General features: G+C 33.4%; 4 protein-coding genes across 6 annotated transcripts; all 4 read left to right on the top strand.

The window, feature by feature from the left end:
• The first annotated feature begins 76 nt into the window (after positions 1 to 76).
• On the top strand, positions 77 to 7237 carry LOC148308495 (bifunctional FAD diphosphatase/FAD synthase-like). 3 transcript variants are annotated; one of them, XM_088261616.1, is made up of 6 exons: positions 109 to 188; positions 4218 to 4373; positions 5438 to 5567; positions 5724 to 6071; positions 6704 to 6825; positions 6913 to 7237. In XM_088261616.1, exons 3-6 carry the CDS (start codon positions 5523 to 5525, stop codon positions 7085 to 7087), a joined length of 690 nt encoding a protein of 229 aa, XP_088117742.1. In that variant the 5' UTR covers positions 109 to 188; positions 4218 to 4373; positions 5438 to 5522; the 3' UTR covers positions 7088 to 7237. The 3 variants fall into 3 exon arrangements, with proteins under 3 accessions (XP_088117741.1, XP_088117742.1, XP_088117743.1); XM_088261615.1 differs by lacking the exon at positions 4218 to 4373 and having other exon boundaries at positions 77 to 188; XM_088261617.1 differs by lacking the exon at positions 109 to 188 and having other exon boundaries at positions 4256 to 4381.
• LOC148308496 (tRNA (guanine(37)-N(1))-methyltransferase) lies at positions 126 to 1870 on the top strand. Its single transcript, XM_088261614.1, has one exon. It carries the CDS (start codon positions 253 to 255, stop codon positions 1738 to 1740), a length of 1488 nt encoding a protein of 495 aa, XP_088117740.1. The 5' UTR covers positions 126 to 252; the 3' UTR covers positions 1741 to 1870.
• A 2223-nt stretch (positions 7238 to 9460) lies between the features above and the next one.
• Positions 9461 to 14657, top strand: eIF3g1 (eukaryotic translation initiation factor 3 subunit g1). The gene is made up of 5 exons (XM_088261599.1): positions 9461 to 9585; positions 12757 to 12945; positions 13089 to 13356; positions 13567 to 13823; positions 14386 to 14657. Exons 2-5 carry the CDS (start codon positions 12757 to 12759, stop codon positions 14530 to 14532), a joined length of 861 nt encoding a protein of 286 aa, XP_088117725.1. The 5' UTR covers positions 9461 to 9585; the 3' UTR covers positions 14533 to 14657.
• Positions 9809 to 11213, top strand: Tmem43 (Transmembrane protein 43). Its single transcript, XM_088261598.1, has one exon. The coding sequence runs from the start codon at positions 9936 to 9938 to the stop codon at positions 11070 to 11072; it is 1137 nt and encodes a 378-aa protein (XP_088117724.1). The 5' UTR covers positions 9809 to 9935; the 3' UTR covers positions 11073 to 11213.
• Positions 14658 to 16045: the final 1388 nt, after the last annotated feature.

Genomic DNA, 16045 nt, shown 5'->3' with positions numbered 1-16045 from the left:
TAGATATTGAGTACATTGGTGAGTAGGTAAGTACTATACACCTTTCTATTTAAGTACTTACTTAAGCCTGTATTGTTCTGGTTATTTTTTTCATTGTAGTTTTTATCTGTGGAATCTGTGGGCCAGGTGTCAAAAATGGATAATATTAAAAATTGAAACTGAAACGACTTTTCTCTCGTGCGAATGAGGTTATTTCTTTTTTGTTTTTACATTAAAATATTTTCATAACCTCTCTCATCATCCTTTTATCTTATGTATACCTATGTACATATTATATTAACACAATCAAAATATTTGCAAACTATTAAGAGTATTAAGTCACACAGTGTTATAATATTAACCCCTAAAAACATGTCTCATACTCGTATTGCGCCGCCAGCTAACGTGAGGGGAATGACTAACTTGGATCGGGAACAGTTTGCCATCAAAGTAAATGTTCCGGCCTTACGTATCAAAGAATCAACTATATGCAATATAATGAAATTCATTAAGAAATATCTTCTCAAACTGGAAAAGTTTCAACCCGTGCAATCAGAATGTTTGCCTTCAGATGTTTCGGATGGCGATAAAAGTGATACACCTTCAACGAAGCTCGCCTACATGGATCCATCAGTAATTAGTAATTGGGATGATGTTATTCTTCAAGACCGTGAAAATCTAGCTAAATGGGATATCTCAAGTGAAAATTTTCTATTGCAAGATATATTTCTAACTTATGAAAACTGGAAAGCTGAAGAAATATTAAAAGCCGTTCTGCCAGCCGACAAACCAAGTTTAACAAGTTTTTCGATGATTGGACATATTATACATGTAAACTTAAAAAACCATCAACTTGAATATAAGTATTTGATCGGACAAGTTCTTCTTGATAAAATCAAAGACTGTAAAACTGTTGTAAATAAAACCAACGGTATCGACAATACGTATAGAAATTTTTCAATGGAACTCCTATGTGGTGAAGACAATTTCCAAGCGCGTGTTAAAGAAAATAAATGTGTTTTTGAATTTGACTTTTCCCGTGTGTACTGGAATCCGAGACTATCTTCAGAACATGAACGAATAGTAAAATTGTTAAATGCTGGTGATATATTATTCGATGTATTTGCTGGGGTTGGACCATTTTCTATCCCTTCGCTGCGGAAAAAATGTATAGTTTACGCAAATGACCTTAATCCAGATTCTTACAAATGGCTTTGTCATAATGCAAATCTTAATAATGTAGGAGGACATTCTTTTAAAACATATAACTTGGACGGTAGATGCTTCATAACGGAAGTGATAGCACCATACTTGAGCGATCTTATTACTAATCCCAAAACTGACGATCAATCCCAAATTCATATAACAATGAACCTACCAGCGCTGGCCGTGGAATTCTTAAGTGAATTTATTGGCCTGTTAGGAGGATTAACTATGGACGACCTTATCGATTTCAAAGAACCCATTATTCACGTTTACTGTTTTGTTTTTGGAGTGAATTCTGCTAAAAGTGCTCAGAAAATGATCGAGCAGAGCTTGAAATATAAATTAGATAATTACTTGATAGATGTCTTTGACGTCAGGAATGTTGCTCCTCAAAAAGAAATGATGAGAGTTAGTTTCAAAATACCTAAAAATATGTTGTTAGGAATGAAAGATAATTTGTTCATCGAAAAGCAGAACATGTTAGATGATAATTATGAACCTCAAAGTAAACTTCCAAGATTAGAAGATTCTCCCTTCCAAGATTGTCCCTTCTGAGTAATTTTGAAAAAAACTGTTAACTATTTGTTTACATTAAAATTACGTCTACCGAATCTGGAGTCAATCATTTGTTTCTGAACTACAGTGGAAATCCAAATCCCGGGAAATCCGAACAATGTTTTTAAGAAAGACGTTTGTAAGAAAACATTTTAAAATCACGCAAAGACTAAAGACGCATTTATTATTCACAAAATTATTATACGTATCTTGATTTTGTTAAAAAAATATTGAAAGGTTGATAAAGTAAATAGTACTGTACTGTACCTGTATTGCTACTCAAGTACGAGGAACCGGTAACTCGTAAGTCCCTAACTCGAAAGGGGGCATAGGGCGGCACGTACAATGTAACTACTGTAGTGTAAAGTACTATGTATGTACTGTATTACAAATTTCTTGGCTAATCCGAACTTTTCCAAATACCAAATCCGAACAGGCCACAGCCCCAATTAGTTCGGATTTCCGGGGTTCCATTGTATTCATATTATTTGTTTATGTGCCATTCGTCCAATAATAGAATACCAGTGTCATCACAATCTTTGGGATATTTGTATTCTTATTTGTTTGTGTATCATTCGTCCAATAATAGGATGCCAGTGACATCTCAATCTTTGAGATATTTGTATTCTTATTTGTTTGTGTATCATTCGTCCAATACTAGGATGCCAGTGTCATCTCAATCTTTGAGAACCTTATTTGTTTGTGTACCATTTGTCCAATAATAGAATACCAGTGTCATCACAATCTTTGGTATATTTGTATCCTTATTTCTTTGTGTATCATTCATCCAATAATAGGATGCCAGTGTCATCTCAATCTTTGAGATCCTTATTTGTTTGTGTATCATTCGTCCAATAAAGAATGCTAGTGACATCTCAATCTTTGATATATTTGTATTATTATTTATTTGTATGGCATTCATCAACCATATTTTTTTTGTTAAATATTTTTTTTCCAAGATAATTTTTACTTATAAAGGTATCTATTATTTTTTATTACATTAATTAACTGTTGGTTTCCAATGTGGGCGGTACCCACCCCAGTAGGGGCTGGAAAGGTATTCTAGAGAATTCTAGAAGCCCCAAGAGACGGAAAGAAGAGCTGGGAAGTAGGCAATATAGTTTGAGCTCTCTTCTATAATGGGACATCTGTCAATTTCCTTACCACCATTGATGAGAAATGTTGGCAAAAAATGCTGAGAACCTGTTTTTTTTGTTTATGATATCAAGAGTTACTTTTTATTTGTTTACCCGACATTCATCCAACAATAGGATGTCAGTTTTTACCAATGTCAAGTTAATGTTTGGGCTAATTGAAATTCATTTTGAATAAATATTTTTTGTTTATTTGGATTTTTTTCTATAAAGTTTTCATTACCTATCCACATTTACCATATACCGGGTCTGTAACCTCAGAATTACCATTTTTTGACACAGAAATACACAAAAATACTTTTTAAATAAAATTTTTTTTTGGAGGTATTGACCCTCGCTCTACACATTTTTCCCATCTTTCTGGCATGTTATGGATACCCTGCCAATAAAAGTCCTCGGTTTTTGAGGCAAACCAGTCGTCTAGCCATTTTCGGATGTCTTCATATGAATTGAAGCGCTGCTTAGCAAACGCATGGCTCCAAGTGGTAGTTGGAGGGGGCCTAGTTTGGTGAATAAGTAGGGTAGGACCTCCAAATTGAGTGCCTCCAGTAGTTGCAAACGAAAGTTAATATGTTCCACGATGCGTTGCTGTCGAGTAAATTAGCCGCTCATGTCTTTTCTGGTAATTTGGGCCTTTTGACGTGATGAGCTCGGTTGAGTTTGACACTTTCTCACAGTTTTAGCACCTAATAGTAGGCAATACCCCTCTGATCCTGCCAAACTCAAGGCATTCTTTTTTTTCCAAAGCGATCCAGTCTGGCGGACGATGTCGTTATTTCACCGGGGTCAACCCACAATTTTATTGTGCCTGGGATTCTTGAAAACTATCAATTTTTCATCATCCACTGTTTGTTTCGAGCGAGCAGCATTTCGCAGTTGTTGCGACGTCGTTCCTGCTGCCTTTCATCAAATTTGAGAGTCACCCAGTTCTCAACCTTTGATCCCACGGCATGCAGGCGCTTGGAAATAGCCGTGCAAGAAACACCCAGTTGCACATCAAGCATTTCCTCCAATTGGGTATTGTTCTTGTCCAAAAGAGCTTGCTATTCGATGTCCTCAAACTTTTTAGCTGATTTTCCGGTTTCTGGTCCCTCAAAAAAAATTGCCTTCACTGTACTGACTAAACCAATATTGGCAAGTCATTTCTGATGGTGTAGGTCTCCATAAGCACTCTATGCGATTCATCAGCAAATTTCTTGGAAGTGGTAAAACATAACTTCCCGCACATCACCTTTTGTTCGGCACAAAATTGGAATTGATTAACACAGTAAAAACTTCTTTGTCATAATATGTTGATTAATATGAACTGATTAATGTTGACAGACATCAAACCTACAAAAATCTTGACATTCTTTCAAAAATGGCTCCATTTGCATGTAAGGCTACCCCTATGAGCAAATGGCAATACTGAGGTCACCTCGTGTAAATATATATTCATACACACACATATATGTATAAATATACGCTGAGGGATAAAATGTAAGTATGTATGTATTCTGCCTGTTTGTCATATTACATACTTTGACTGGCACATACTCTGGCTATAATTTATATTGTCCCCATTCAGGAAAAGGTCACTAAGTACGAGGATATGGTTTTGATATATTCCACTATGATAATTATGGTATAAGTGAAAAATCAATGCAAGACTTACGTTCCTCGATTATTACATATTGAATGAGATTTTCACCACGACAAAAGCATCTTTTAGTGGCTTCTGAATGTTGATATTTGTTTTGGAATTCATTGTAGGAAAAGAATAAGCTAAAAATATTGTCAATTTACTGTGGCTTGTACCATACAATTTGAACAAGTTCAATATTTCATCGCCGTTTTATTACCAAAATTGTAGAGGACACAAAACAAGGAATAAGAGTGAAAATAACTACCAGAGATATACAATAGGTTTAATCAAAATAGATTTGATTGAACCTATTGAGATCAAGGGATCTAGACACTTGTATGCCTCTGTGGTGTAATGGTTAGCGTGTTTAGCTACCATGCTGGAGGTCCCGGGTTCGATTCCCAGGAGGGGTGAAAATAAGTAATAGTGATTTCACACTCCAATATTTATTTAATATTACCCTAGACTGGTCCCTTAAGTGCAGGAGTGATTACCTTGCCCTCAAATAAGTAGTGATCAAGATAACACTGTGTCAATATGATGCAGTGCCCTATGTACCATTGGGTGCGGATAAGGGTTAGAAGAAGAAGACACTTGATATGTATTCAGAAATTTGAGTTGCATAATGATGTTACTGGTGAAGAGACTAGGACTGGATAAGTGTCCAGGAAAGTAAAATTTAAACTTAAATAATATTTAAAAAAAACAGCAGCATAAAGAGCCCTTTTAACTGAAAATACTAGAGTACAGCACCTCGTGTTAACTTAGAAAATAAAAATAAAGTGGCACAAAATGTAAAATAAGAGTTTTTAGTTAGTCGCTTACATTCTATACATTCAGGTTCCGATCATTTAATTTTTTTGTACTCTTTAGCATTATTCATAATGTGCATTTTTTGCTGTTTTTATTTTTGTTACAGGAACACAAAACCTTTTTAAATTGCTGGGGAATTAGATTCATTTAAGGATTAGGAACGTCATTTTACAGAACTTTAATCTACCACAATGGAAATTATTAGCTATTCAGATGTTTTACAAGAATCGGAAGAGGTTTGTGTCTCACATATATAAACATATTATGCATATTTTTAGCCTGAATTAAGATTCCATATGGATGTTATTGTTTTAACTTAAACAATCTGCAACACTTTAATTTGTAAAAATCATTCAACATGCTTTTAATACATGTAATTTATAACTTTCTAGGTATTAAAAAAATGTTTTCAAAAGTATTCTGTATCTGAAGTATTTCTATCTTTTAACGGAGGTAAAGATTGTACAGTATTGTTAGATATAACATTAAAAGTGTTGAAAAAAATATCTCCTGGCCAAACAAATATTCAGTTTGTTTACATACAACCTGAAAATCCATTCCCTGAACTAGAAAATTTCATTCAAGAAATACGAGCCAAATATAATTTGAATATGACCATAATACCCGGCAACATCAAAGAGGCTTTGAGTAAAATTTTACATGACAATGATAATTTGAAAACGTGCCTGATGGGAAACAGGAGAACAGATCCATTCAGCGAAGACTTAAATTTCTTTGAAGTGAGTATCTTTTAATTTTGCTTGTCCAAGTGTAATATTTTATTCATCTTTTTTTTAAATCTTGCTAATATCCATGCCAAAGAAGCGCAATAAAATCATTGTAGCCTTAATTCATTATTTAATAGTAATATACTCATAGGTTGTAAGAATACCTCAACCTTTCCCACTGACAGCAAATAAATCAGAAAAATATATTTGGATTTTTCTTAATATTACTTTTTGTCAAGGGAAACTTTATGGAAAGGGGTATTAATTAAACTTTTTCTTTACCCAAATATACCTTGTTTCTCTCTCAGATAATATCATCTTCTATGGTATAAACAATATTCATTTTATAAATATTCTTATTTATTTGATAGTATTCAAATACTAGATGACCATTCTCTACCATTTTCAACTGAAATATGAAAGGGGTAATTGAGATATACGGATCTTCCGAGAATTCGAGGAATATGGATGTTTAATAATGGAGTGAATCTGTGCAAAGTGATCACTTAGGCCATTCAATATCAGATTGTATCAGCTCTGTGAATGCCCATTTTTCCATATTCCTTCCATATTAGAGAAAGATTTTTCATTAAAAATATATATATTATCACTTATATAAATAAATAAATGTTTTTATTCCGTAGATGACTGATTCAGATTGGCCGCAAATCATGAGAGTGAGCCCTCTATTAAACTGGTCCTACCATCAAATTTGGAGTTATCTTTTTGAAAACAACGTACCATACTGTATTCTTTATGATGCTGGGTAGGTCAATATTAATAATTATGAATTTCGTTACATACTAGGTATGTTTTGTAAAACCATGTTCTAACCATCAGATTTTTTTTAAAGATACACTTCACTTGGAAACACTGATAATACTATTCCTAACCCATCATTAAAAGCCAACTTGAATGGTACAGAAATTTATAAACCAGCATATTTACTTGAAGATGGAACATTGGAGCGAAATGGCAGAATTAAAAAGCAAAAAAATGGACTCTCCGCTGCAGCATTGCATAAATAGGAAAATAAATAGTAATATCTAAAGTTTATAATTATATATCAACTAATGTATACCATTCAATGAGGGAGAAATTTATAGCAATTTATCTTCAGAAAATTTAATATAGAAAGTATTTTCAAACTACATTGTAATTAACTTATATTTGTAAATATAATTCTATGCTTAAAATTGAACACTTCCAAAAATGTTGTTATTTTATTTTAAATAAATGTGAAGACTTGTCTTTCATTTGTGAAAATAAATGGTTTAAGATATTTAAAAACAAAATTAGTGATTTTCCAGATAAAGGACTGTATAAACATTCTTTCATTGAAAAAGACAATTTTTACATTATTTTTATACCAGTTCTCTGGTAATGGTGGATTTTTTTAAAATTCAATTATTGATGTGTTAAACAAATTAAATAATTAAATAAGACTTTAAATTAATGGTTTCATAAAACAATTTCTTGAATGTTTTTTGCTGATAATTTGTGGCACGTTTTACAATCTTTATAAAATAAAACTCCAACTTTATTTTTAACAACTTTTATTTTTGGTACTTTTTTCCAACAGGTTTTGACAAGGTGCTTGTTAAAACTGGTTAGAAAAAAGTACCAAAAATAAATGTGGTCTTATTTTATAAAGTTTATAATTAATAAATGAAACGGCAGTACAATTTTTACCATAGTGGCCTGTAGTATTTACTATTCTGACTTAATAGTATTATAGTTAGGATTTTTAGAAGATTCCATATTTATATAAGTGAGTTATAATTATTATTATTATTGTTGAATTAAAATTATTTTGGTGACCAGTTCTAAAAATATAAGAAATATATGCTTATAAAAGTTGAGGGTTTTTTATTATATTCTCATGGCTAATTCATTCCCTTTTAGTAGATTTAAGATGGTTTATGAGAGTCACTGTCTTATCCCAACACAGATAAGACAGTGCCACGTGTAAAGGTCTAAGTGTTCGTCTTGAAGAGGAACACTTGGATCATATCTTTAAATGCCCAATAAGTTATTGTTACCTGAGCTTCCTCTCCGATATTTTCAGTATTGACATACAAATACCTCTTAATATCTCAACTAATCTCCCCTAACAAACTTGTGATACTTTGTAAACATCTTAACATGAATCATTCAAAGTTCATTCATTCAACAGTATGAAAAATATGTTTCTTGCAAACAATGTATTAAGAAATAAATTGTGGATTTATGTAGCTAAAGTATTATCCAAATAATTTAGGCAGTATATTTTCTAAATAATGAGAGAATACTGCGTTTATGATATGCCAGATCTGCTTGTAGACTGACCTTTGTCGGTGTTCAATTTTAAATTGAATTTTTCATCCAAAAATCCTATCATTTGTTGAGCTACATCTGACTTGATGTTGAAATCACCATTCATAACCATTGACATTTTGTCCATCTCTCCCCCATATAAAGCTGCATCCACAGACTAACTAATTGCTGCATCCACAGACTAACTAATTTGCTGCATCTTCAACAGTGGAAATTAAATATCAAAAGGTGTTCAGCTAATGGACAGTTTGTATACAAGCCTTTACTGGTTCCCTGACATACGACGGAGAGAGTAGAAACGATTCTCCCACTCTTTCCTTTTTCCTCCCACTTTTTATCTAATCCAGGCCAATTTGGAGAGGTTCCGCTGTATTTGATATTGAAATTTTAAATTCTTCTTCTTCGTACACCTTGTTAGGTCCCCCTAACGTTGGCGATCACTATGGCAAAGGTTTCGCGATTCTGCGCCGTCTGGAACAATTCCTCAACTCCTCTCATCCCGGTTCAGTACCAAATGTTGTGAAGCCACGATGTTCGCTTTCTGCCAGGTCGTCGGCGTACTTCTAATTTTCTCATCATCATAATTTGCCGAATGTAATATTTTTCTCCACGAATTCAAAATTACAACGTGAAAAATCCCCCTTTTTATATTCATTGGCCTAATATTATACCACACATATTATAAATACATGAGTGAAAGTCCTTCTCCAAGCATAAGAGCTTAGTTTCTTTACTAGAGAAAACTGCGTTGTTAATTTAAAGATTGTTTGTGTAGAAATGTCTAAAAACTCAATCAAAATTTAAAAAAAAAACTTTTGTAACCCTATTAAATAATAATAAATAAATAAACCGGGATATCCTAGATGCAAAGCCAAGAAATTTAATTTGGTATCTCTTACTCAAATCATGCGCCCCCACAGAGAAAATAAGGTAGGTATTAAAAACTTTTAGCTCCACTCTCACATCTTTTTGTAAGTAGGTACGTAAATTATCCTCTCCGGTAAGTACTCTGTAAACTTTTTGGTAATTATTTAGTCATCAGTTATTAAGATTTTCTAGTCACCCGTATTCTTGTCAAATTCGCCATATTTGCCCGATTTACAGTTTTTGACCTCGCGGTTTTGTGAAAAATCGCCGCGTTGAAGGTGTTCGGAATATTGACATCACTAGCGCTTCGTCAGAAGATAATATTATTGCACATCACGGCAAAGTAAGAAATCAAATTAATTTCATATATTTATTGTGTATTATGTATTATTTCACTCGTTAAATGTTCAACGTCATGGAACAATATATAATTCGTCTGGTGGTGACTAAATACGTATTTTTATTTAAGTGTCACCTAGAAGACGTTTTACTTTGTAAACCAATTTGACAATCGTTTTATCTTATGTTGCATTGAGGGTTAGTAGAGTAGTTCGAATATTTCATGTGTCAACTTTGTAATGTTGAATGGATCGCCCTTACATCCCGAGACGTTTATTTCAGTTAGAGCCGAGGATCAAGGATGGGATTGTGTTGAAGTTTTCAAATTTGGTTTGATGTTGAAATCGTAAGACGATGACCAATGCAGTGCTGGAACAGTTCAAAGCCACTTGGCTAACTACTTCATTCAGTTGTGCACTTTTTCTAGCAGTAACTTACTTGCTATTTTGGAACGAAGGTCAAGCAATTCTCAACGTACAAAGTTTGAATGAAGTAACAAATCAAGTAGAGACAATAGACCCTTTTAACTCGGCTTCCAAATCTGAATATGAAGGCAAACTCGTGCACTTCATCGGTCCTATAGATATAATGGAACCGCTAACAGAACCTGATTATAACATTCAAGTTATGTCTGTCAAGTTAAAGAAAAGAGTACAAATGTATCAGTGGATAGAAGAATCTAGGAAAAAGGATGATTTCGGCGACACTCTGGATTCTAATCCAGACATTAATACTTTTTACTACCACAAAGATTGGAGAGACTACATTGTGGACTCCAGTCTGTTCTACATAACTCCAGGGCATCATAACCCCAAAGAAATGCCGATGTCGGGACAGACATATATTGCGGAAAATGTTAAAATTGGGTGGTTTTCCCTAGGAAGAGACATTAAAACCAAATTTGCAGATTATTACGATATCACCTCTGACGAACGTCCGGAGAGACGCGACATTAAACTTCATTCTGGAATGTACTATCACGGGGTGGATCCATTAGTGCATGAAATAGGAGACTTGCGAGTCGTGTTTGCGTATGCCGGTAGGCAGGATGACGAATACTCCGTTCTGGGACTGCTCCAGCATGGAACTGTCGTTCCTTACATCCCGATCTCTTCCCAAGAGCCTTTGGTGTTGCTTCGAAAAGGCAAGCATTCAGTGGCAGATATGGTAGTACTGGAGTTTCGGACTGCCGGGTGGTTGGCTTGGCGCTACCGAGCCATTGGCTGGTTCCAGATGTTCGCTGCAGCCATGAGTCTCCACCCCGACTGGTTCTCTCTGCTCATGACGGTGTCGCCTCGAGTTGGTCAGCACAGCCGCCTGTTCACTAACCTCACGCTGGCGACGTGTGTCACACTTGTTATCACGTCTCTGGCCTGGATTGTATACTCGCCCGTTCTCTCTCTCACCCTCTTGCTTCTGGCCTTATTGCCACTTTTCTACTTTACAAGTACAGTTCACAGGAATACGCACAACCGCAACACACAAAATTGAAATTAGACTTTTGTTTCCAAACAATACCAAGTATTTATATTTATTCAGTCACATTAGTGCTGTGACCCCTTAAAAAGTCAAAATTTAAAATCCTCGCCACCTCCTCATTATAATATCAACGTAATGTTTACCAAAGTTTTCCTTCACTAATATGAATTTGTCCGCCTCCGTAGTGTAATGGTCAGCATACTCGGCTACCGTACTGGATATCCCGGGTTCGATTCCCAGGGTGGGGAGTCAAATAAATTTAAGTGATTTTTCAATCTAATATTTATTCAATATTATCATGGACTTGAAGCGGAGAGCTGATCACCTTTCCTTCATGTGTTAACGATCAAGATAACACTGCATTTATATGATGCAGTGCCCTATGCACCATCGGGTGCAGATAAGCGTTTAAATAAATTAATACACTTGCCACAAATTCTGATTTGCAACCTCCGGGTTGAGAAACAATGCTATAAATAATTTCACAAATATAGGTTCTGAACTAAGGATTCAATTAAAAAATAAGTATTTTGTATTACTAATATATAAATAACAAAATTACTTTACTGTATATGTTTAAAATAGTTTTTTTTTGTAGAATGTCTCTGCTATGCCAAAATAAAATTCATCGACTGAATGAATCCACATTTTATGTCAATTAAATAAAATCTTATTTCCTTTGTATTATTTTATTTACATATATAATATTTAATTTGGCTTCGTTGCACTTATTAGACATTTGTGAATCTCCAATAAGAATTTGTATAAAAACATATTTTTCTTTTATTTTAAAACTAAAAAACAAATAAATGCATTATAAAAATGTATTTATCCATGATGCAACATGTGCCAAATTTTATATTCATGATTATAAGATTTTTTTTAGTTCATTGTCAACATATACATAATGCATCGGTTATTTTATTTAACTCTTTGTTTTATCATTAATTCATATCACACTCACCGTTGCTAGATGTGTGATTTATTTTCAATATGCACTGAATTACACAACCATTTTAATATTAAATATGAAGATTCTGGATACTAGTCACATTAATAATAATTCAGTTGGTATATTTTTCCTTATAAATGTACAAATTTATTTATTTCTATGGTTAATAATGCTAAATAATACCTCCTTTATACTACACATCTATTAATATATGTATTGTTTACAGTTTTTGTACTTTTTTGCCTCTTCGGGATATGTTTAATAAATCAAATGAAATATTGCTACTTTTGTGTTTTTTATTTAATCTATTTGAATTTCTTCATACCTAAACCCAGCATTTAGCTTTGCATAGTATCAATATTCTATTTTTCTTGCACTGTATATTTTTTCATTTATTTATTCAATATCAGGATTAATCATTCTTTGGATGGAATATAAGTTACAAAACCAGCCATATGTGATTAAAACAAAATTGAAAATAAATTATTATCCTTACTATTTCAATTTTATTTTCTATTCTACCTTAATTCAAAATGAAAAATCAGTAGAAAAGGTAAGAAATATATCTGGCTAATGTTTCAGAATGTCATATTAACAGAGTATACCAATTTGGTGATATTTAGCGATTGAATCCGATTTTTTTATGACAGAATTATACGTAGCTTTGTTTTTATTACAAGAAATTTGGTTACATCGCCTAAAACTGATGTAATATTTATGAAATTATGTTTTTGTTTACAATAGATGCCTGTCGCTGATGAGATAAAATCTTCATGGGCTGATGAGGTAGAATTGGATCAGGGCTCTTTGCCTGCTGGTTCTGAGGTTCAAGAAAATGGACTGAAAATTGTCACGGAATACAAGATCAATGAAAACGACAAGAAAGTGAAGATTGTGCGTACATACAAGATCGAGAAGAGAATTGTATCAAAGGTAATTTTAGCTGAATATTTATTGCTTTTCCATTTAAATAGGTACATATATTTTATTGATAATAAAATAAGGAATATTATATTAATATATTGAAAATAAAGAAAAAAAAAAAAAAATTGACATCCATTAAATTTCACTTACAGACCATTGCTAAGCGCAAAAACCTTCCCAAATTCGGTGATTCCACTAATGACAAGCCCGGTCCGAATCCCGCAACCACTCTTGTAGCTGAAGATGTGTACATGCAGTTTATCACCTCTCGTGAAGAGAGCACGCGACCAGAAGAAAGTGACCTGGACGCTTTGAAGGCGCATCCCAACAATGCCATGTTCAAGTGCCGTACTTGCCAAGGAGACCACTGGACTGTCAGTTGTCCTTTCAAATACTTGGCTTCTGCTAAACCAGATCTGAGTAAGTAAAGTCTAATTTGAAAATATTTTTATTCTCGGTTTAGATTCTGTGTGAACTATTGTTATAATGAGCGGTTATAACAAATTTGGACTAAATCTTCCCTTGTAGCAAACACAAGCCCAAAACAAAGTTGATTAACTTATATTCCCAACCAAAGTGTTGGACCTGTATATATCTATTGTGATGCTATATAAAGCGTGTTTTTGTCAGGCGTAGGCAGTGGTGCTGCGGACGCAGGCAAGGCGGGTGGGTCTGGGGGCGGGGGTACCGGTGCGGGAGGCAAGTATGTGGCGCCTTTCCTGCGCGACGGAGCTCGCCGGGACGCGGCCGGCTCGGGGCCCATGCGCCGGGACGACACGGCAGCCATCCGCATCTCCAACCTCTCTGACTCCACTGTGGAGGCTGATCTCGAGGACCTGGTCAAGGCCTTTGGGCCCGTGCAAAAACTGTATCTCGCCAAGGAAAAGGTAATTTGCCAGTCACTTTGAAAAAGAGATATTCTTTTCTGGCATAATTAGTTTTTTTTAATATCAGTTATTGCTATTATTTTTAGCGGCATTCAAGAAGGTAAAATATTTAACTAGGCTTTTTTTTATACATATGCTAAACCCTGTTATTCCAGTTGTTTGTGGGTACATATTAGAGAAAACCAGGAAAAAAACCCACATGAAAAATCATCAGTGAGCTAATTTTAAAGGTTGTTTTGATATCTTTTTATAATGCTAATGGTGTACACAAATATTTTGATAGTTGAAAAATAAAATGTTATTGATTAATTTTAAATTAAAAGCCAATTAAAGTGTTTATAAGAACTTATTATTTTCATAAACCCCGCAAAAATAGTAATAGGTGTACTTCTGAACAATATATCTTGTTTTTAATAAATTAAAAGTTTAGTTTTCTGTTTTTAATGTTAGTTTAACAAAAAATATAGAATCAGGTAATAATATAAAAAAAATATATAAAGATTATTGAAATAGTGTACTTGTAAAATAATGAGTTATATCTTAAAGCTGTTTTTTTTTACAGAACACCGGCGTGTGCAAAGGATTTGCGTACATTCACTTCAAGTTCCGTAATGATGCGGCTAAAGCGATCCAGGTTCTTAATGGACACGGCTACGATCATCTGATTCTTGGAGTAGATTGGTCTAAACCTCCCGCAACACAAAACTAACTGCTATGCCGTGTACTATATATATTTAAGTTATAATTACTTTCATGTTATATATGGCATAAAATATATCATTTAATCCACTTAAATTACTATCCATATTTTTTATGAAATAATGGTACCTATAGTTTGATTTGTTTTATTTCCTGAAAACCATATTTTCAGCTATTTTTTCAGAAAAATAATACGGTTCCTGCTTTATACTTTAATAGAAAATGTACATTCATTATTTTAAAAAAATTGATTACATTAAGAAGCAAAATAGCGCGATTAATTATGAATATACGTAAGCGCAACGAAGCCATCCAAGGCATGATTTTTCACCTCATGTTTTATATTGCTGACGGATAAGGAAAAAATAAAGCATTTTATCATCATGCTCAATAGTTCATTACGGTGATTTAAACAATCTTCGTTTCCACCTTATACGGACTTGTGAGACCGAATAGTTTTTTAATGTAATCTATAAATATTTCCGCAATCTTCAGTTTGAGATGTCAAAAAATAGTATGAAATAGTACTGCCATAATTGGAGATAATCCAGATTTGTGAACAAGTATTTGGACACACTCAAAATGTTGTAAATGTCTAAATATATTTGGTCCATCAAAAGGTTAAAAATTAAACCATAGAAATAACATAAAACATTTATTACAAAGGAAAGCCCATAAGCTATCTATAAATAAATAACATTTTGTGGTGTCAGAATGTAAGAGTTACGTTTGCAGAAAAAAATTACAATATAACTTTAAAACTTTTATGTACTGTTCCCAAATTACTGAAACTTTTTTTTTCAAATATAACACTTCCACTCTAATAACGCAATTTGCTGCTTCCGTGTGCACCTTATTGGAATAAGTTATGAAACTAACTTTAGGACTTTTTGCCATACATTTACAATAACAATTTTTTACCATTTAAATGTTTAAATTAAACCAGTCAAATATTTATCCATTTTGATATCTCGACATAAATGAAGAAGAATATGGAAGTCTGGTATTCACGAAACTTACAACCCATCATAGGCTATTTTAAATGCATTTAAAATAAGAGTGCTAAAATACAAAGCTTACTCAAATGAACCATAGATGCTGCCGAGAGATTACACATGAAAGAATATAACAATTATACAATACTTCCATATTCTTCTTCATTTATGTTGAGATGTCAAAATGTAAAAACTCTTTTTTTTTTAAGTGGAGAAACCCAGATTTGCAAACAAGGATTTGGACACTCCAAAATGTTGTGAAATGTTATCCAATTTATAATTTGTTACTTGAAAGTTGTCATACGAAAATTAAAAGAGTAAATTTCAAGGACACGTCACGTTTATTAGGTACATTTTGTTACCTTTGAGAAGAAATATATAACGTAGAGAAAAAGAGAGCTATACATTCCGACGCCACGGGAGTGGAACAAAAGAAAGTGACGTATACACAATAAAATCAATAGAATAAGATGTGAAGCATTTTAGATGTACATGTCAGACTCTATGTATGAACAGTGAGGTATTCTA

This window comes from Brachycentrus maculatus, unplaced genomic scaffold, assembly GCF_059751285.1.
Source record: "Brachycentrus maculatus isolate JH-2025_06_01 unplaced genomic scaffold, ASM5975128v1 h1tg000160l, whole genome shotgun sequence".
In the NCBI taxonomy this organism is placed as follows: domain Eukaryota; kingdom Metazoa; phylum Arthropoda; class Insecta; order Trichoptera; family Brachycentridae; genus Brachycentrus; species Brachycentrus maculatus.
The sequence above is the reverse complement of the archived record's forward strand: the minus strand, read 5'-3'. Positions and strand labels throughout refer to the sequence as shown.

Excerpts from the sequence above, each read along its gene's own strand:
- eIF3g1 (XM_088261599.1), top strand. The coding sequence starts at position 12,757 with ATGCCTGTCGCTGATGAGATAAAATCTTCATGGGCTGATGAGGTAGAA. Across the intron at positions 13,357-13,566 it reads TTCTGCTAAACCAGATCTGA|GCGTAGGCAGTGGTGCTGCG; the intron begins GTAAGTAAAGTC and ends TGTTTTTGTCAG. Across the intron at positions 13,824-14,385 it reads TGTATCTCGCCAAGGAAAAG|AACACCGGCGTGTGCAAAGG; the intron begins GTAATTTGCCAG and ends TTTTTTTTACAG.
- LOC148308496 (XM_088261614.1), top strand. The coding sequence starts at position 253 with ATGTATACCTATGTACATATTATATTAACACAATCAAAATATTTGCAA.
- LOC148308495 (XM_088261615.1), top strand. The coding sequence starts at position 5,523 with ATGGAAATTATTAGCTATTCAGATGTTTTACAAGAATCGGAAGAG. Across the intron at positions 5,568-5,723 it reads TTTTACAAGAATCGGAAGAG|GTATTAAAAAAATGTTTTCA; the intron begins GTTTGTGTCTCA and ends ATAACTTTCTAG. Across the intron at positions 6,072-6,703 it reads AAGACTTAAATTTCTTTGAA|ATGACTGATTCAGATTGGCC; the intron begins GTGAGTATCTTT and ends TTTATTCCGTAG.
- Tmem43 (XM_088261598.1), top strand. The coding sequence starts at position 9,936 with ATGACCAATGCAGTGCTGGAACAGTTCAAAGCCACTTGGCTAACTACT.